The following is a 22,190-nucleotide window of genomic DNA, read 5'->3' on the forward strand; positions in this document are numbered from 1 at the left end:
GCGTGGGGGTCAGTACCTTAATGCTGGGAATGTTGGCCTGGTCGAGGATGCTGGTATTGGTGTCTTTCTTCCCAGTGGATTCGCAGGATCTCGTGCAGGCAACATTGTTGGTACTGCTATGAGAAGTTTGCTGTTGATGGTCCATGTTTCACAGCCATATAGGAAGCCAGAAACCTACCACAGCTCTGTAAACCATGAGCTTGGTATTGGATCTCAAGGAAGAAGTTGAAGGTGACAATCATGTAAAAGAGTTACAAGTTTGATATCCACAGTCATGTGGGATAGATTATCCAAAAAACAAAGTTATCTAAAAACTTTTAATTTATTCACTCATCAGACATGGATATTACTGGCTAGGGCAGCATTTATTACTCAGGCCTAGTTACCCCTGAAAATTTGGTGGCAAAGCCACTGTCTTGAACCACTGCAGTTCATGTACCACAATGCCCTTAATGAGGCAATTCCCTTAAAGAAACCTCAATTCAATAACCAGTCAGAATCACAGCATCTATATTTTGCAAAGTGGAGCAGTGGAGAAACATCCAGGAATTTGGAACTGACATTTCAGCGAAGATGAAGGAAACTGCCCAGAATGAGTCTCAAGACTCTGGCAGAATGGGGGTGGGGTGGGAGAGGGAGAGGACCCAGACTTTGCTCTGGAGTCCATCCATCTTTTGACAACTAGGTACAATAGGTAGTACCTCAACATTTTTGGCCACAGGCGCTTTCTAAATCTGAGCCTTCCTTCCTGGAATTTCATGGTTTACAGGACAATATCTTCCCTTCCTCATCCTTCTCAATCTACTTGCAGCCCTTGGTCATAACATGCTCCAACTCTTTCTACCATCATCATCCTGCTACTGCTCTTATGTGGTTCCAATCCTTTGATTATTTTTAATCAACCTGCTCAAGCATGATGACACCATTCTGGGCCAGCTGGGACTTGAACACAGACCTTTTAGCCCAGTGAAAGGGGCACTAACATTGTGTCACAAGAGCCGACTGGTTCCACTCTTATGGATCTAATTGCAGCTGGTGAATAATTCTGCAGTTTGCAATGGCTTCCTGCTTCCACATCAACATCTCTAATGCTCCCAAGGATCTATCTTTGACCCTCTCTTATTTCCCTACCTTAGGTTGGTTAGCTGAGTTGGCTGGATGGCTTATTTGAGATGCAATGTGATAACAACAGCTTGGGTTCAATCCCCATACTGGCCAAGGTTACAAAACACTCTCCTCTTCAACCTCGCCACCTGCTTGAGGCATGATGACCCTCAGGTTAAGCCACACCAGTTTTCTCTCTCTCGCTCTGTAATGAGAGCAGTCCTATATCCTCTGTATTATGGTGACTATACCTGTCTCCTCCTTACATGCTGCCCTTAGCCACAGCAAAGAATTATTATAGTGCAGTATGATCTGAAACCTGCATTAATTTTCACACGTGCTGAAGCAACTTTTACCTCACCATCACCATTCTCGACTCAGCTGTTGCTATATAATTTGACTGCTTATCTGAACTCTAGTGTTGGTTAAACAGAAATTTGAGTGACAGGACTGAAGCCATTGCTTTCAATAAAGAACTGCAGATGCTGGAAATCTAAAATAAAATAAAATTGCTGGAGAAACCCAACAGGTCTGACAGCATCTGTGGAGAGAAAGCAGAGTTAACTCTTATCAGGTTCAGTGACTGCTATTTTCCAACTCCATAGCGTTGCTTGGCATCGCCCCAGATCAGCTCATCTGCTGCTGAAACCCTCATACCCGTGACAAAAAACAAAAATTACTGGAAGCGGTCACCAGACCTGGCAACATGTGGAGAGAAATCAGAGTTAATGTTTAGGGTCGAGTGACCCAAAGGTGACCAGCTCTGAGGAAGGGTCACTCGATCCAAAACATTAACCCTAATTTCTTTCCACAGATGCTGCTAAGCCTACTAAACTTTTCCAGCAATTTCTATTTTTGTTTCTGATTTACAGCATCTGTAGTTCTTTTGGATTCCCTCAAGTCTGTGCCTTTGTTACCTCAAAACTAGACTTTATTCCAGTACACCTTGTCATCTACATTTGATAAATTTGAGGTCATACAAAATTCTGCTGTCTGTGTTTTAATGTGCAACAAATCCCATTTACTTGTAATTCTTTGCTCACAAACTCTCACTACCTCATGCTCAAAATGCTTTGAATTTGAAAATTCTCATCCTTATTTTCAAATCTCTATACCCATCTAATCTTCTCCAACTCCAGCACCCTCCAACTATCTGTAACTCTCGCAATTCTAACCTCTTCAGCATCCCTGATTTTAATTGCTCCACTATTAGTTGCTGTGCCTTTAACTCTGGAACAGCTCTTCATCTCGTTTTTCCTCCTTCAAGGCACTCCTTGAACCACAGTTGCTGCCTGACCCATTGTGATTTCCAGCATTTTTGTTTTCAGTACAAATTTCAGCATCTACAGTAATTTGCTCCTACTGCCAGAACTTACCTTTGAATAAGCTTTTGATCAGTTTCCTGAATACTTCCTCAAGGGATGTGGTGTCACATTTTATCTTGTAATGTTCTTGTGAAGTACCTTGGGGTATTTCATTTATGTTGTACAAGTTGTTGTTAGAGTCAGATTTCAACAACAATTTATGTGGCATTTTAAGATAATTAATACCCCACAGATATTAAGTATAACATCAAAGACTGGAGCATAATATGCAATCTGGCACTCCAGTGCAATACTGAGGGAGCATGGTACCATTGGAGGCACCATCCTTCAGATGAGACTTTCTCAAGTGAATGTAAAAGACTACATGGCATGATATTTGAAGAAGAAAAGGCAATTTCCCCCCCAATGTTCTGGAACAACACCCCTCAATCAATTGCAAAAACCTTTGAGATTATTTGGTAATTCTCACCTTGTGAAAATTGGCTTCAATGACAAAAGTGGTTGTGCTTCATAAGTACTTAATTGTGGTTATAAATTGTTCTGGAATGCCCTGTGAAAGGCAGTTTGTTTTTGACCCTTAATACCATTCCATCTCTTGCCACCAAAATGTAAATGTCTTCCACATATCAGAAGCAGGTTAAAGTAAACAAAAAAAAAGACACAAAGTCAAAGTGATAAATTTTGCCTTTAATTCGATCCTGGTCCAGTCACCAGACCAATACCAACAAGGCCAGTACAGTAATAACAAAAAGCTCCTAATTACATCTGCCTTTTATTCAAAATAAATTAATTGACAGCCAGGAATGCAATTAAGACTACTCAGCAAAAAGAATTAAGGTACACTTATTAACAGCATATAGACAGTGTAGAATTCCAAAAGTGTAAATAAGCAAAAGCAAAATGAAATTTCCAGTGTCTTTATTTCATTACTGGACTGGTGTTAACCCCTTGCATAAAACACCATTTGCAAACAGATTCTCCTCTGAGCATTTCTGGAAAGTGAAACAAAAACAGAAATTGCTATAAAAGCTCAGCAGGTCTGGCAGCATCTGTGGAGAGAAATCAGAGTTAACGTTTCGGGTCTGGTGACCCTTCCTCAATGAGGAAGCAGTTCTGAGGAAGGGTTACCAGACCTGAAATGTTAACTGATTTCTCTTCACAGATGCTGCCAGACCTGCTCAGCTTTTCCAGCAATTTCTGTTATTGTTTCAGATTCACAGTATCTGCAGTTTTTTTGGTTTTTATTTGGAAAGAGAACTGTTGTTCTTAAGTGCCATACAAAATCAGTGATAAAATATTACATAATGTAAATGCAAATGGAATAAAACCAAAATGCTGGAGAATCTCAGTAGGTCAGGCAGCATCTGTGAGGAGAGAGAGAGTGAGTTGTGAAGAAAAAATCATTTTGGATTCAAAATGTTAACTCAATTTACCTCTCCACAGATGGTGCCAAACATACTAGGTTTCACCAGCAATTTCTGTCTTGACTTCAGATATCCTGAATCTGCAATACTTCACTTTTAAAGATGTAAATTGACTCTGCCTCTTTTTCACACCCAAAGAAATAAATTAAAATCAGTTCTAATGAATCAGTTGCTTTCTTAAACAAATCATTTTTGTCAAACTGCCTTTTCAGAAATTACTAAAGTGAAGTTTTATTTAGGAAAAGAATCCGAGTTACAAATGCTATTTTATCCCACTTGTTCTGAAGAGTTAAATTTGATTTGAACATTAACTTCCATTTTTTTTCTCCACAGAATTTGAACGTTTCTGGTAGTTTATTCTTTATTTCAGACTTTCATTATCTGCAGTAATTTGCTTTAACTTATCCCAAACATTTCCATGCAAAATGTAGCTTGTCGGCTGGTTTGGAAATTTGAGAAGAAAATGAACAAGGTCCCAGTGTAAGTGTAAACAGATCGATAAAACATGCATTGAAACCTGGCTTTTCTTAAAAAGGAAGTTAATGCAAATATATAATAATCTAAGAATGTTCACATTGGGTTATGGCACAAACAAGGGAATTCATGTCATTGTACATCTGCCCTTAGGGAACCAGCCTCCAGCCTTGAACTGGAGTCACCAGGATTGGAAGAATAATCTCCTAGACTGGGGGTGAACTGCCTTAAACAAAATAGTGCAGTTGTCTTCAAGCAACACCAGCAATTTAAAAAGCCATTTGACTGACAGTTGGACGACACGAGTCTGTTCCCTCTGATTTGAGGTGAGATGCCACAAGGTTGGACAATTAATGGTCAGAGATTGGGAAGGGAGGTCTGGATGGGTACAGGTCACATGATTAAAACCTCTAGCAATACATCAAAGCAGAGTTGGTAAGCACCCCCCATCCCAGTCTGGACACCAATAACATTAAGATTCGAGATAAAGATACACAGTTTTAGCCCTAATACTATCTATTAATCCCCTCTTTCTCTACTTCCCCTAATACTATCTATTAATCCCCTCTTTCTCTACTTCTCTTAGGCAATGAGACTGTAAATCCAGCTTTTAAGCAACAAATCAAGGGCTTGACAAAAAGTAAAAGAATTCATAAACTGCTCTTATTACACCACAAATTATTATAATTTCATTCTAACATGAAGCAACAAAGCATTAAAATGACTAGAAATTGCAGGAGAAACTCAACAGGTCTGGCAGCATTTGTGAAGAGAAAACAGTGTTAGCATCTTGACTTCAGTGACCCTCTGAAGAACGGTCACAAGACTCTCAACATTAATGCTGTTTTCTCTCCTCAGCTGCTGCCAGACTTGCTGAGCTTCTCCAGCAATGTATGTTTTTGTTTATTTCAGGTCTCCAGCATCAACAATTCTTTGTGCTATTTTATTAAAATGACTACCTGACTAAAGTACTTTGTAAAAAACCATACTTAACTGGTTTTGAAAATTCACAAAATGCAAAAACCAAAACATGTTGTGAACCTTTTGCCCCCCCCACACTCTTGAAATCCTTATTCATATATTGCACACAGTGGGATATGTAGTAAAATACAATTAAGAGGTGGATACTGTACTTGACAACATAAACATTTAAAATATTGACGTAATCGTAGTGTTTTATATTAAAGTGCAAAGAAGTATTTGAAAATAAAAAAAATCTCTCAACTGCTACTTTGATTGCAAGGGAGTCAGTGGACTAACCCATTTGAAAGGCAAGCGGAGATGCTCAGTGAATGAAAGATGGGGCTTTGGAAACCCCAATCCAAATACTGTTGAAGCAAGTGCACAATCAAAATAGCAAAGGTGGTACAGGCAGTTCTATATTCTGAAATAAGTCTCCCAAGCAGAGAACCCCATGTTAACACGAGCTACACAATTTGGAAAATGAGAATAAGAAATTGGAAAGTGGGGAACCTATGTTTTCATTATACGAAAGTGACTACCTTTTTAAGTGCCTTTAATGTTGCACATTTCTTGCTGTCCCCAGCACCTCATGCTAGTATGGTACCTGCTTATTCTCACTTAAACTTTTTAAGAAAAAAGAGCCCATCTTCACAGATGATGAAGAACGGTCACATGCATTTTCAGCATTTTGTGTGCTCAGACAATGCTATAATACTGTTTTCATAGGGCGTGAAATAGAAACAGGAAGCAGTTCCAGTTTTATATCCATCCCTTTATAGTCCCTTAAGAGTACATATGCTGGAATTGCAGAATGACTGACAGCTGCCGCCCTACGGTGAATCAACTTTCAAGGGTAGATATGGCACGAAGAAAGGAAGCTAATTTAATCAGAGAATAATTTAGAACGGGGCACTGTTCAGGAAGGTCATCCAAAACAGACCAGCTCCCAAATATACATTTCTGAATATATGAATCATTAGTTCTTGATAAAGTCTCAAGAAGAGAGTCAGTACAGGCATGATGGAGCCAAGGGTTCTCCCTATGTCATTGTAGGACTAGAAACCAATGAACTCCCAGTGGACAGATGCTTCAAGTACAGTTAAGCAGGGTAGAGCCTATAAGTTACTGAATAACAATGTATAGAAAAGCAAGAGATACACAGATCAGGGATAAAACTGGCCTCAGTGTCTTCAGCTCAGGACATGGCTCTAATGTTCCACTCTCCTTGCTGTCCCCAGCACCTCGTGCGTGTATGGTGCTTGCTTATTCTCACTTAAACAAAGCGGTGTTTAAAACTTAACTGGAAGAACTCTAGTAAACATCTTTCCCTTTCATCTTTAACAGTCAATGCTCATTTCACCAGGTGCGGATTCCAAATCTTACATTTCTCAATAAAATTCTAGACTATCCCAAATAAATTAAACCTGATAAAAAGTAAAATATTACTTACCCATCTTGTGTTAACCCCTCTCTGACGCATAATTAATTACAATAAAAACCTATGGGGTCAAAATTAACAAATATTTATTCTGAAATTATTTTGCTTTTGATTTGAAGTTTCACCCTTTCTGATCCATAATGTTTGAATGAAAAGTGCTGGGAGATCTTGAATCTGACTTCATTTAATTAATGCTGGACTCCCAACCTGTAAATACTGAAAAATTTAAGACTCAAATTCCATGTCCCCACCGACCTGACCCTTTACAAAATACTGCTCCGGTTACTTCTTCACAGCTTTGTTCAGTGTTAAAACTCAGATCATTCAACCTTCCCTTTTGTTTCCATCCCAGGTTCATCCAGAGTAATTCACTCTGTCCATGAAATGTATGTGCGCACAGGTTCCTGACCTCTGACTACTGGAAGGCAACTTATTAGTTTTTGTCACTTAAGAGGTTATTTCAAACGTGCAACAGATTTAGGCACAAATAATGTTTATAACTAAAGTCTGCTCTACAAGCCATTAGAAGCAAGCAATCTTTCAGTGTGGCTATACGTGGGCAAATAATATAACCATAGTAATAGAACAGATTCTCTTTTGATTCTATATTCAGTTTTGATTCTATATTCAGTTCCTGTTGCTTATAGATACAACACGTTGACTTTAAAAAGAATAAGAAAACTGAGCCTGTGCCAGTGACTTGCCTTTGCTTCTATTCTGGGTTAAGGTGTGCTTGAGAATATTTGCTGTAAGGTAGATGAACATACAGGGGCCGCAATGAAGACAGAAAACAGCTTGATCCATAAGTTTCATCAATGGCTGAATCTCTAGCTTCAGTAGGACTTGCACTCTGACTTGGAAAGGGAGAGATTTACTTACAGGCCACTGGAAACCAATCAAGATCACGGCTGTGAAATCTCTCCCTGGACAGAATACAAGCTTCCAGCACATGGTAGTTACACTGGTTGATAAAGCATGGTCCAGGTAGGACAGCAACGTCAATACTAAGTTCCTCTCCGTGTCAGTTCACGGGTTGGGGGTAGCTTTGAGTCAGCTGGACGTTGGCGAAAGTTCCTGGTCACTGGACGAGCTGACCTGTTGCTCCATTGCCCTTTGACTCTTGCACTTTGCAATCTTGGGACCCACGTCCACCCGCTTCTCGAAGAATCCGACAAGGGCCGGTTCGGTCAGCACGGAGGCCAGAATCTGCTCGAAGGAGATGGACCAATCCATGTCAATGGCACTGGGCCGCCCCTGGACTGCCGCTGCCTGCTCACAGCCAACCAGGACTGTGTCCTCGGAGATGTCTTCACACAGGAGGGAACCAGAGCTCACCATGGAGTAAGAGGACATTGAAGTGTCATCCCTCACCTCCTCGTCAGTTAGCAACTGTGCTGCCGAGGCCTCCCTCTTTGTAGCTACACACCCGGCTAGCTCCATGCGTTCCATCTGGATCTTCAAGGTGTCACTCAATACATCCGACTCACAGTCTGCTTTGAGTTTGGTCCGAGCTACTTCGACCGTTGCCTCTTCCAGGGCAGAGACCCCCTCCTTACCCTGGATGCCTAAGCCCTTGTGATCCCCCATGTCGTTTGCCCTCCTAGACACTGGGCTGGAGAACTGTTTGCCGACTTCTCCGATCTGGAGCAGCAGCGTGGCAACGGTTGCTATGGCGTGGTACAGCTCTCCCTCAGCTGGGTCCTCACTGAACATGTTGTACAGGGTCTTACACATCTCTATAAACTGTTCCTGCAGCAGAAGAAGTAAACAGAGTGAAAAAAGGAGTGAAAAAAGGAAAGCTCTCAGGTTATAGAGAACAACATTAAGAGCAGGAGGGGCAGGTAGCATTGAGGAGACAGGGAGGCTGCAGAAGGATTTGGACAGGTTAGGAGAGTGGGCAAACAAGTGGCAGATGGAGTACAATGTGGGGGAATGTGAGGTCATGCACCTTGGTAGGAAGAACAGAGGCATAGACTATTTTCTAAATGGGAAGAAACTTCAGAAGTCTGAAGTGCAAAGAAACTTAGGAGCTCTAGTCCAGGATACTCTCAAGGTAAACTTGAAGGTTGAGTCAGTACTGGATGTAGGTTTGCTCGCTGAGCTGCAAGGTTCATTTTCAGACATTTCATCAACATACTAGGTACGATCTTCAGTGAGTTTCCGGACGAAGCCTTTGTATAGCGTCTTTCAAGTTCGTTAGCTGCTGTTTTAGTATGTTGGTGGGTTGTGGTCAACCACGATGCTAAAGGGTCTGAGTAGTCTGGCAGTCACTTCCGAGACATCTTTGATGTAGGAGAGAGTGGCTAGCGTTTCTGAATGTGTTTTGTCTGCTTGTTTGGGTTTGTTGCTGAGAAATCTGCGGACTGTATTCATTTTTGAATGCACTGTATAGGTGATTTTCCTCTGCTCTGTGTAGTTCCTCTGTGCTACTGGAGGCTCACTGAAGATGTTACCTAGTATGGTGATGAAATGTCTGAAAATGAACCCTCCCAGCTCAGTGAGCAAACCTACACCCAGAACTTCAACCTGAGCTACAAATCTTCTCAAAACTCGTTCAGTCAGTAGTTAGGAAGGCAAATGCAATGAAGGCATTTATTTCAAGAGGACTTGAATATAAAAGCAGGGATGTACTTCTGAGGCTCTAGAAGGCTCTGGTCAGACTACATTTGGAGTATTGTGTGCAGTTTTGGGCCCCATATCTCAGGAAGGATGTACTGGCTCTGGAGTGTGTTCAGAGGAGATTCACAAGAATGGTCCCAGGAATGAACAGCTTAACATATCAGGAATATTTGAAGACTCTGGAACTATACTCAATGGAGTTTGGAAAGATATGGGGGGGATCTAATTGAAACTTAGAATATTGAATGGCCTGGACAGAGTGGATGTTGGAAAAATGTTTCCATTGGTAGGAGAGACTAGGATCCGAGGGCACAGCCTTAGAGTAAAGAGAAGACATTTTAGATCAGAGACGAGGAGAAACTTCTTCAGCCAGACAGCGGTGAATCTGTAGAATTCATTGCCACAGAAGGCTGTGGAGGCCAGGTCATTGAATATATTTAAGATTGAGATAGATAGGTTCTTGAGTATCAAAGGGATCAAGGATTATGGGGAGAAAGCAGGAGAATGGAGTTGAGAAACTCATCAGCCACGATTGAATGGCGGAGCAGACTTGATGGGCTGAATGGCCTAATTTCTGCTCCTATGTCTTATGGTCAGGAGGCAGCCATTCAGTATCTTGAACCTTTTACATCAAAGAACAAGGAGGTTATTCAACACCTTTGCACTTTTTAAACAACATCTCAGATGATTTGAGCCAAATTTTGATGTCTTACACCCATGAAATGAAATCACATCGAGACTTCTTGATAGCTTTAAAAGTTCTGTATAAATGGAACAGTTTCAGAATGTTAACCATATGAAAACAGCTCAGTCAGACCATTGTGACTGTGCTGGTTCTCTGAAGGAGCAATTCATCTCCTGCCATCCCGACAATTGATCCCCATGTCCTACATTCTTTGCCTTTTCAGATAAGGATCCAATTTACTTTGAATGTCTTCATCGAACATCTAGCATTTCTCAGACAGTGTTGCCACTACTGCTGTTGCCAACTTCCTTCAATCTGTGCCCTCCAATTATCAATCTTTCCAATAATGGAAACAGTTTGTCCACATCTACTCTGCCGAGATCTCCTATGATTTTGATACTCTTCATTAGATCTCCTTTCAACTTCCTCTTCTCTAAGTACAGTGCCAAATGCTCCAGCTGCTTCGATGTCACTGAAGGTTCCTCATCCCTGGAATCATTTTCTTAAAATATTTTCTGCACTCTCTCTAATGTTTGCACATCTTTCCCAAAGTCCAATACCCAGAACTGGACACAGTACTCTAACAGAGGCGGAACCGTTGTTTTACACGGGATTAATGCTTTTGTACTCATTGCAACTTATCAGTGAGGCCTAGAATGGCACACATTTGATGATGTTACGAAGATGTGGGTGTACTGTATTTTTAATAGTTAAAAGCGAGCAGAACTACCTGACAGCACCAAGTGTTCTGAACAAGATACAATGTAACCTTTTGGTTCAGCAGCTAGTGTAGCTGGTTGCCTAGAAACAAAAACAAATTTAAATTAAGTCAATCAGTTTAAATTATACCAAAACCAAACTTGGAGTTTTTTTTGGTATAATTTAAACTGATTTGCCTAATTTGAATTTGCTTTTGTTTCCAGGCAACCAGTTACACTAGCTACTGGACCAAAATGTTACATTGTATCTTGTTCAGAATACTTGGTGCTGTCAGGTAGTTCTGTTAGCTTTTAGCTATTAAAAATACAGCATACCCAAATCTTCATAAGAATGAACCATGTTCCCTGTCCTGCTACCTGCAATAATTTATGCAGATATACAGTTAGACCCCTCTGCTCCTTTACTTTACATGTGTATGTTCTTCATACCAAAGTTACCAAATCCTAGCAGGAAGAGTGGGGATCTTAACACCGATCCCTCGGGAACTCCACTACAAACCTTCACATTAAGATTGCTACTGTATCTTTTATTTCATTGAGCTCTAACTTTTCTAACAGGTCTGTTGTGTGCCACTATCAATTGCTTTTTGATAGTTCACGTACACCATATCAACTCGCTCTTAAGTTATCTCATCAAAAACCCCAAGCAAATTAGTTAAACATGATTTGCTTGTAATAAATCCACATTGGCTTTCTTTAAATCACTGGCATATGCTCAACTGTCTATTAAATTTATCCCATACTTTTATTCTAAAAGTTGCCCATCTCGGAGGTTAAAGCAATTGCCTCACAGTTGCTGAGCATATCTTTGTTTTTGAACAAGGGCATAGATCTAGTGCTCTCAGGTCAAATGAAGATTGGAAAATTGTGGCCAATGCCTCTACAATTTCCACAGTCAGTCCCTTCAGCATCCCCCATCTCACAATCAGTTCTGCTGACCTGCCAACTTTTCCATAGCCAACGTAAACCTTGACACAATGATCACTGTATCCTAAATATTACCCAGCTCACACTGATCCAATTATCCCACTTTATTCCCAAGAACTAGGTCCATCAATGTCTCCTTTAAGTTGTGATTTGTAGGGTAACAATGAGAAAAAAAATTGGCTTCTCAATCATTGAACTTTATTATAGATTAGATTAGATTCCTTACAGTGTGGAAACAGGCCCATCGGCCCAACAAGTCCACACCAAAGAGCAACCCATCCTGACCCATTCCCCTACATTTACCCCTGACTAATGCACCTAACACTACGGGCAATTTAGCATGGCCAATTCACCTAACCTGCACATCTTTGGGCTGTGGGAGGAAACCGGAGGACCCAGAGGAAACCCATGCAGACACTGGGAGAATGTGCAAACTCCACACAGACCGAGGCTGGAATCGAACCTGGGACCATGGTGCTGTGAGGCAGCAGTGCTAACCACAACAGTAATTAATGGGTGCATCAATATTGCTATTGGGACACTAAAGAAACCCACCTCCTTCCTTTACCCATATCATCAGACCTTGTACCTGGTTCATTTTGGTCAACTCTTTGACGTCCTTTGGGTCTTCTTTCTCATGAGCCCATAGCCTCAGGTGATATTTGTAATCTTGTGAACCAGTCTTCTCATCTACACAGAGATAAAACTGCTTATAGAGAGAATAGACTTTGACCACAACTGCCCTTTCAACAGTGAAGGTAAAACACAACTGTCTACAGGGCAAGGACTTAGTCTCATTCTGTTACTTTGACCACAATCAACATTTGTCAAAATAAAAAAAATTCTCTGCATTACCCACAAACCAGCCAATGTTTTAAAAAACTAATGCATTGGAATGTGGGCTGAGCATCCCATGTTGCCCTCAATGAGTTGGTATCAAACTGCTACAGTCCATGTGATGCAGGTAGACCCATTAGGGAGGGATTTCCAGGATTTTGACCCAGCGACAGTAAAGAAACAGCGATATATTTCCAAGTCAGGATGGTGAGTGGCTCAGAGGGGAACATATAGCTGGTGGCATTCCCATTTCTTTGCTATCCTTGTCCTTCTAGAAGGTAGTGGTTGTGGTTTGGAAGGCGCTGTCTAAAGAGGCTTGTTGAATTTCTGCAGTGCATCATGTAAATCGTACATACTACTGCTGCTGACCATCGGTGGTGAGGGACTGAATGTTTGTGGATGAGATACCAATTGAGCAGCAGCTTTGTCTTGAATGGTGTCAAGCTTCTTGACTGTTATTGAAGGTACATTCGTCCAGGAATAGGAATAGGAATTCATCCAGATTAGGAATAGTCCATGACACTCTGAACATGAGCCTTTTAGATGGTGGGCAGATATTGGAGAATCAGTATACTTTCTACAAGATACCTAGCTTCTGACCTGCTCTTATAGCCATATTATTTGTATGACTAGTCCAGTTGAGTTTCAGGTCAGTGGAACTCAAGGATGTTTATAGTGGGTGATTCAGTGATGTTGATGACACGGAATAGTTTTCTCTTTTTGAAAATGGCCATTGCCTCGTATTTATGTGACATGAATATTTCTTGCCACTTTTCATCCCAAACCCAGATATTGTTCAGGTCATGCTGCATTCGGACATGGAATGGCATCTCCGGAGTCCTAAAAGGAGCTAAACATTCTGCAGCCAGTGACCATTTCCATTCTAAACTTACAACGGAGGGGAAGTTAATGAAGCAGCTGAAAGATGGTGAGGGCTAGGACACTATCCTGAGGAACTCCTGTAGAGATACCCAGGACTGCCCTCCAACAACCACAATCATCTTCTGATGTACCTGGGCATTGTGGGTCATTGTGCACATGGACTGCAGCGGTTCAAGAAGGCAGTTCACCACCATCCTCTCAAGGGCACCTAGAGATGGGCAATAAATGCTGGTGAGGCAGTGATGCCCACATCTCACACGTGTATTAAAACAAAGCTGACTCCAACCAACACAAAAAACTTTACCCCTGATACCCAACGACTCCAGTTTTGCTACAGTCCCTTAGTGACACACCCAGTCAAGTGTGAAATTGATGTCAAGAACAATCACCCTCACTTCAAGCTTGGAATTCCACTGTTTTGTTCATATTTGAATTAAGGCTGTAATGAGGTCAGAAGCCTGCTGGCTCAGGTGGAACCTGAACTACAGATGCTGGAGCACAGGTTTACAATAGTACTGTCAGGACCCACAGTCTGTGCAGTATCCAGTGCCTCCAGTCATTTATTGATATCACATGGAATTAATCAAATTGGCTGAAGACTGCCAGCTTTGGTCCCGAGGAGGGAAATTCCTCTGCTGGCTATATTTCTTTCTTAAACTCATGATTGGATGGAACGTCATTTCATAACAGACAACATTTTAATTGAATCATTGATTTAATTTACATACTTGGCTTGTATCATGCTTCAGTGGGGACTTTGTCGTGAGTGAACTGTGCTCTGCATAGTTCCATTTTCTTAATTGGCTATAAAGCACCATAGGATATTCCCAGGATGTGCAAGGTGCTATAGAAATGTAGGTCAATCATTTAAAAATAACACTGATATTCAAACAGCCCAGGAACATGTGTAAGCAAAGTTAATGAACAGATGTATCAGCTGATGTGAAATCTGGGGCAATGTACACTCATCAAGTGTTAATGAGGACAAAATCTCAGAATTACTGGGGATTTCCAGAGCTTGGGACTCAGTAATTAGTTGCTGAATCCAACTAGCCAATCACCTCTCTCCCAGTGTTAGTCCTTTGTGTGCCAATCCCAACTGGACTCAACCATCCACAATCAACTATTAGCAACACAGGACAGGCCCTTCTCAAAGGGCAATGCTACGTGATCAAACAGTGAAGGGAGATCTCCTGTTTATCTCTGTCAGCCAGGGCTCCCTGATTGGCCCCAGGTTAACAACCTGACCATGGTTCCAGTCACAGCACAGAAAAAGGTGAATCTCTGAATTCTCTACCCCAGAAGGCTGGGAGGCTCAGTCATTGATTATATTTGAGGCAAATGTCAATACATTTCCGAGGATTTCCTAGGATCACGTGAAATGGGGAGAGTGCACGGAGGTAGGAAATCAGCCATTTAACTGAATAGCAGGGCAAGTTTGTTTGGCCCACCCGTCTTATTTCCACTGATTCTATTGCTCTACAAATGGCTTTCATGGCTACGGCTTCCTGAGTCCCAAGCTCTGGAAATCCCCAGTAACAACTCTCCTCCTCTCAACCTCATTCTCCTTTTTAAAATCTACCTCTTTGATGAAGCTTTTGGTGATCACGCCTAACATATCCTTGGATGACTTTTGTAATATTTCGATTTTGTTTTAAACCTCTTGTACAGGTGACTGAAAGATTAGAAGACTCCGAAATAAAATTTTCTTTGCTATCTTTCTTCCAAATTCAATTGCCCAGCATTGAGATGGCTTAGATCATATTGGCCGGGTAAGACCAGAACCTATTCTGAACATCTCCAATGGCAATAGGGCTCAAATGGAATAGAACACTTGTCAATGGCACTCATTTTGTGTGTGTGTGTGTGTTTGTGTGTGTGAAAGAAAGAGAGAGAGAGAGAGAGAGAAGGAGCGTGCACGGGGGGTTAGAAGTGTGCCCAGGAGCGTGGGGGGAGGGCATGTATAAGCGAAGGCACGCATGCGGGGGAGACAGACAGAGAGCAAGCGAGCCAGACAGTGCAAGATTGTGCGTGTGTGTGTTTGTGTGAGCGAGAGGGAGAGAGAGAGATTCTGTCTGTGTGTTTGTGAGTGAGAGTGTAGTGTTAGAAAAGCACAGCAGATTAGGCAGCATCTGAGGAGCAGGAGAATCAATGTTTCGGCTATAAGTCCTTCATCAGGAGGATAGTGTGAGAGATAGTGTGTCTAACAGGAATAGATAGTGTAAACACAGGAAGGCTGTTCCCAAGGACAGTGAAACCCATAAACAGGGGTCACATGGGGTAGGATTGTGTCGATGAGAAATATCTTCACTCAGAGAGTGGGAAGTCTGAGGAATTCTCTGCCACAGAAAGCAACTGAAGCCAAAATATTGAATGATTTCAAGAAGGACATAGATAAAGTTCAGAGGACTGAAAGAATTGAAGGTTAGTGGGCGAAAGCACGAAGAGATCAACCATGATCATTTTGAATGGTGAAATAGGCTCAAACAGCCAAATGTCCTACCCTTGCTCCTATTTTCTACATTTTCAAAAACAATTCACTGTCATAAAATGGCTAGTGAATGTCTTGTCACTGCAGCCGAGATGCTAGGTAAATGCAAGTCCATTCCTGTGTTACCTTTATTTTGTTTTATGTTCCCATTTCCAGTCCCACCTTGCATCTGTTGTCCAGTCACCTCCGCTCCTGCAGCCGCACCTAGAAGTAGTAGTGGTAACAGAAACAATTTTTTAAAAAATCACTGATGAGGTCTCAACTAAAACACTGTGGCCAATTCTGGGTGTCACTCTTGAAGATGGATGTCAAGACCTGAGAGGGGTTGCAGAGAGGGTTTATAGAATACTCCCAGAAGCAAGGAGCTCTCATTCACTGGTGTGTAGGAGGTTGAGAGGTGATCTTATAGAAGTTTTATAAAATGAGGGGACAGGAATAAGGTGAATAGCAAGGGTCCTTTCCTTATGGTGGTTTGAGGTGAGAGGAGGAAGATTTAAAAAGGATATGAAGGGCAACTTATTTCTTTTTTTTTAAAAAACACAGAGGGTGGTTCATGTTTGGAAAGAACTGCCAGAGGAAGTGGGGGAATGCAGGTACAGTTACAACATTTAAAAGTCGTTTGGATAAGAAGATGAATGGGAAAGATTTGGAATGATATCGGCCAAACTCAGGCATGTGGGACTAGTTTAGTTTTGGAACATGCTTGGAATGGACTAGTTGGGCTGAAGGGTCTGTGGTCATGCTCTATTATATGTACAGACTGGATGAGCTCAGGTTATTCCCCTTCAGGAGGAGAAATTTGACAAGAATGTTCAAAGCCTTTAAGGGTTGTGATAGAGTAGCTAGGGAGACACTGTTTCGAGTAACAGGTGGATTGGTGATATGGGGGGGTCAGATATGACTAAATAACTTGTGGGGGGGGGGGGTTGGGACAGAAGAAAGGAGAGAGAAGTTTTATTTTACACAGAATGTTGCCACAATGGAGAATGCACTAGCTGCAAGTGCAGTGGAAGCAGATTCAATCTTATGTTCAATTCCTTTTTGAAAGTTATATTTGAAAAGCGAAAATTTACAAAGCTACAGGGAAAGAGTAGGGAGTAGGATCAGTTGGATAGGTTTTCCAAAGAGCTGGCATGGGCAGAATGAGTCAAATGACCACCTCCTACACTGTCTCACTGTGGTTCACTGAAATAAAAATCTAAATACTCCAAAGGCAAATAGCGTTCGCTTCAAATGTGCCATTAAACACTGGGGTGCTAAAACACTAAAACAGTGGGACACAAATGCCTCTGGGAATCGATGTAGATAGTAATGAATTGGTAGCCAGCCTCTCTGCTCCCTGAAGTTGCTACTCAAGATCAATTTATATAGTGCTTCAAATTAAATTGGTTTGGGAGCCGTGAAGTAAAGGTCAGGGTCCTGTGACAGAGGTTGTATGGATAAGCCACTCCCCCTCAATCGATGTCTAATTCCTGGAGATGCTTCAGTGTCTCAGACCCACCACAGTGAGTGAACATCACATTTTCCCTACACAACCCATCGCACTGATTCTCCAGCGATGGGTGGGGAGGGGGTTGATCCAACAGGGGCACTCTCCATTCTGTGTAATGCTTTTAATGTAGTGACATACCCCAAGGGGCTTCATGGGGGCACCATCCAACAAGAGTTAACCGAGCCACAGCAAGAGATATCAGAACAACGAACCAAAAACTCGGTCAAAATCCTGGATTTTAAAAGGAACTTCAAAAGGAGAAGAGGGTATAGAATGGCAAAGGTTTCAATCATAAGACAAAGGATTGATAATGGGAATTAGACCAAAAGACAATTAAATGTAGGAGCAGAAGTAAGTTATTTAGCCCATCGAGTTTGCTCTGTTGTTCAATGGGTTCATGGCAGATCTGATAATCCTCAACTTCACTTTCCTACCTATTCTCCATAACCCTCAATTCACTTATTGATTAAAACATTTTATCTCGAGCTTTGAATATACTTAACAACTCATCCTCAATAGCTCCCTGCAATCAATAATTCCCAAGATTGACTACCCTCAAGGAGATAAGGAGGAAGAATTCCAAAGCTTAGAACCCTGGCAGCTGAGGACACAACACAAGGTGAAGCATGGTTCGCTGGTTTGTTGTGAGGCTGGAGGAAGTTAGAAATGGAAGGAGTGGCTACTGGGTGGTGGTGAGGATGTGGAGGGATTCTAATAATTTTAAGAGATGAGAGTTTTAAAGCAAGATGGTCCCAAATTAAAACCAAATGGAGGTGAACAATCACTGGTGGTGACAGGTGGCTGGGTCTCAAAGTAAATTAAGCCATTGACAACCGACAATTAGGGCAAGTGCAACCTCATGGAGGTGCAGAGCGGGAAGCTGGCCAGGAGACCGTTAGAATAATCAAAGTAACAAGGGCACAGATAAGGGTTTCAGCAACACATGAGCCAAGGCAGGAACAGAGCCAGGTAATACAGAATAAATTACTGGCTAAGGTGGAAAGCTGTTTAATTCTGGGCACTACCCTTTAGAAAGGATGTGAAAGCCTCAAAGAAGCTGCAAAAGATGCTTCTCAGAATTGAAACAGGGTTCAGAGACCGAGCTGATTAAGAGGATTTTGAAAAAAGTGTTCAAACTGTGAAGTGTTTTGATAAATAAGAAGAACCTACTTATGATTAGATTCCCTACAGTGTGGAAACAGGCCCTTCGGCCCAACAAGTCCAGATCAACCCTCTGAAGAGCAACCCACCCAGACCCATTCCCCTACCCTTTATTAACCCCTGACTAATGCACCTAACACTATGGGCAATTTAGCATGGCCAATTCACCTGACCTGCACATCATTTAGATTGTGGGAGGAAACCGGAGCACCCAGAGGTAACCCACAGAGACACATGGAGAATGTGCAAACTCCACACAGACAGTTCCCTGAGTTGAACCCAGGTCTCTAGCGCTATAAGGCAGCAACGCTAACCACTGAGCCACCGTGCCGCCCTTTATGGTGGCAGAAGGGATAAGTAACAAGATTTAAACATAATTTGCAAAATAATAGAGGCAAACTGTAAAGGCAATTTGAAATGTAGCATTGATTTATTTGAAAGGGAAAGAATAGGGAGTGGGATGAATGGGATCACTGCACCAAGGCAAAATGACCCATGTTCATCTGCCCTTCAGCATTCTAGGATGGAGCTGGAAGTAGGTGGGAATGCAAATGATATCAGAAGCTCAGCTCTGGCTCACAGGATACAGCATTCACTGGATTGCCTGCCAGTGACAGGACAAAATGCCTTTCTTAAATAAAACAAAGAACTGAAGATCTGAAACAAAAACATAAGTGGCTGGAGAAACTCAGCCTGGGTTTCTGGGTCACTGGGTTCGAAAGGCTGACTGCTTTCTCTCCACTGATGCTGGCATTCCTGCTGTGTTTCTCCAGCAATTTCTACGTGTATCTTTCTTGCTGGTCAGGAGATGGCAGTTTGTCACAGATAAGCCCCGAGTAGTGCTGGAAAAGCACAGCAGGTCAGGCAGCATCCGAGGAGCAGGATGTTCATTCCTGATGAAGGGCTTTTGCCCAAAACATCGATTTTCCTGCTCCTCAGATGCTGCCTGACCTGCTCTGCTTTTCCAGCACCACACTCTAATCTTGACTCTAATCTCCAGCATCTGTAGTATCCACTTTCGTACATATGAGCCCTGAGTCAGGTCTGCAAAAGCATACTGCCCAGTACGGCACCCATCAGTATCCAGGTTAGGATGGAAAGGAAGACAAGTTGACATTTACTATGTAGAACTCCCATTCAAGGTGGCTACCCGAATCCCTGTTTTTTCCCTTTTTTTTCTGGGGAGGGGAAGGAGTGCAGGAATCTGTTATAGTGATATGTCAGTCTCTGCATCTTCAGGTGACAAGCTCTACTCAATTTACACCAGCTTATCTTTGTTTACATCCCTGCATGAATTCCTGGTGGCGGTCACCCATGTGCTTGACAATCTACATTGGTTTTTAAACTTTTCTTGTGTACGAATCCCTCCATTGCCTCAACCACTCTCTCCTTCCAACATTCTCCATCTGTCTGACCAGAGATTTCTACATTCCTGCAGTTTTAGCCTCTTGCATATCCCTCACCTCCTTGCTCCATTATTCAGCCATCCACACCCCAAACTTGGCAATCCTTTCCTGTGGCTTCTCTCATTACGTCTTATTCGAGAAGACGTAATTACACACTTTTATAACATAGTCTATCCAACTAATTTAACCTTTTAAGCCTGACACTATCTGAACTTCCCAAGGCCAATGCAGCGTTCCTGAGATGCAGTGTCCATATTTGAATAGGACTGCAGCTGGGTTCTCATTAAGGATCTTGTAAAACTGAAGTATCACTTTCTCACTTCTTTACCCTAGCTCCATTGAGATAAAAGGCCAATACTCCTTTTAGATTTGTTGTATCCATTAGCTTTTAGTGCAAGGACACCCAAATCCCTTTGGCCCTTCACAGCTAAACCATTCTCTTTCAACTAACACTATAAAAACGTTTCATTCCCATCCAATCTTGGTCTGATTGGGTGTGGGGTAGACTGCAGAAGCCAAGTAGACTAACGCTGCTTCAAATTCATATGTTCACATTAAAATCTGCTCTCACAATGCAGAGCTGAAGTTAACTAATCTTCAGCATTAATCGGCCAAGGAAAAACGAACAATCAAAAATTACTTGTGTTACATATGAGAAGGAGCTTGCTTTTGCACCAATATGACTCCAAAGTATCACCAAAATACCACCACTCTCATTTCTCTTGCCGTGTGAAAATTGGGTGTCATGTGTGACTAGACTACAATAGGGAACAGTCATTTATTGGTTGTGAAGCACACTGTGACATTGAGGATGTGAAAGGCATTATGTAAGTGTTACCCCTTTAACAAAGATGTTCCATGAATTAAAACTGCTTAAGCTTTCAACACTCCAGCAGATGACTCACTGAGGCAAGTAAAAGCACGATCTACAAGATAGCATGGGAAGAATATTCAATGGTCTACTTCTGCTTCTGTGTCTTATTGCCTAAAAGGTCGGAAAGTTAAACAAAAAATAAAAATGCAGGACTGACACAGCATTCTTGTGTTCACAAACCTGATGCCCCATGGCTGAGGAGGAAATCCATGTCTGACAAAAGGTATGTCGCTGTATTGTGGAAGAGAGGAAAAGAGACTAAAGGTGAGCCATTTAGAGACAAGCGACAGGCAGCTTTTAGATCAAACAGTAATGGAGGACAGAATCAGGAGTCTTAACATTATCTAGTACACTTCATGAAACAGCCACTGCATTCTCACACACCATTCACAAATGCACAGGCAACAGGGAAAGTTTGAAAAACAATTCTTCTTTCATTTCTTTTGAAAAATGTCCGTATTACAGAGGAGGAAGTGCTGGATGTCTTGAAATGCATAAAAGTGGATAAATCCCCAGGACCTGATCAGGTGTACCCTACAACTCTGTGGGAAGTGATTGCTGGGCCTCTTACTGAGATATTTGGATCACCAATAATCACAGGTGAGGTGCCAGAAGACTGGAGGTTGGCAAACGTGGTGCCACTGTTTAAGAAAGATAGTAAGGACAAGCCAGGGAACTATAGACCAGTGAGTTCAACGTCGGTGGTGGGCAAGTTGATGGAGGGAATCTTGAGGGACAGGATGTACATATATTTGGAAAGGCAAGAACTGGTTAGGGATAGTCAACATGGCTTTATGCGTGGGAAATCATGTCTCCCAAACTTGAGTGAGTTTTTTGAAGAAGTAAAAAGCGGATTGATGAGGGCAGAATGGTAAATGTGATCTATATGGACTTCAGTAAGGCATTCGACAAGGTTCCCCATGGGAGACTGGTTAGCAAGGTTAGATCTCATGGAATACAGGGAGAACTCGCTATTTGGATACAGAACTGGCTCAAAGATAGAAGACAGAGGATGGTGGAGGTCTGTGACCAGTGGAGTGCCACAAGGACTGCTGCTGGGTCCACTACTTTTCATCATTCATATAAATGATTTGGATGTGAGCATAAGAGGAATAGCTAGTAAGTTTGCTGATGACACCAAAATTGGAGATGTAGTGGACAGCAAAGAGATTACAACAGCATCTTGACCAGATGGGCCGATGGGCTAAGAAGTGGCAGATGGAGTTTAATTTAGATAATATGTGAGGTGCTGCATTTTGGGAAAGCAAACCTGAGCAGGACTTATACACTTAATGGTAAGGTCCTAGGGAATGTTGCTGAACAAAGAGACCTTGGAGTGCAGGTTCATAGCTCCTTGAAAGTGGAGTCA

At 42.0% G+C, this 22,190-nt stretch overlaps 1 protein-coding gene across 2 annotated transcripts in view; it reads right to left on the minus strand.

The window, feature by feature from the left end:
* Positions 1-5,152: 5,152 nt before the first annotated feature.
* The window catches only part of LOC122556467 (TBC1 domain family member 9B), a 59,070-nt gene continuing 42,032 nt past the window's right edge, over positions 5,153-22,190 (minus strand). Inside the window, exons 19-22 of one of the 2 annotated variants that reach the window (XM_043703129.1) lie at positions 21,002-21,052; positions 16,015-16,092; positions 12,268-12,368; positions 5,153-8,477 (exon numbers count right to left, since the gene is read on the minus strand). In XM_043703129.1, the coding sequence (XP_043559064.1) occupies positions 7,779-8,477; positions 12,268-12,368; positions 16,015-16,092; positions 21,002-21,052 (929 nt within the window). In that variant the 3' untranslated portion in view covers positions 5,153-7,778. The remainder of the gene's footprint in view (positions 8,478-12,267; positions 12,369-16,014; positions 16,093-21,001; positions 21,053-22,190) is intronic. The other variant, XM_043703130.1, reaches the window with a different exon arrangement.

This window comes from Chiloscyllium plagiosum, chromosome 14 (assembly GCF_004010195.1).
Source record: "Chiloscyllium plagiosum isolate BGI_BamShark_2017 chromosome 14, ASM401019v2, whole genome shotgun sequence".
NCBI classification, from domain to species: Eukaryota; Metazoa; Chordata; class Chondrichthyes; order Orectolobiformes; family Hemiscylliidae; genus Chiloscyllium; species Chiloscyllium plagiosum.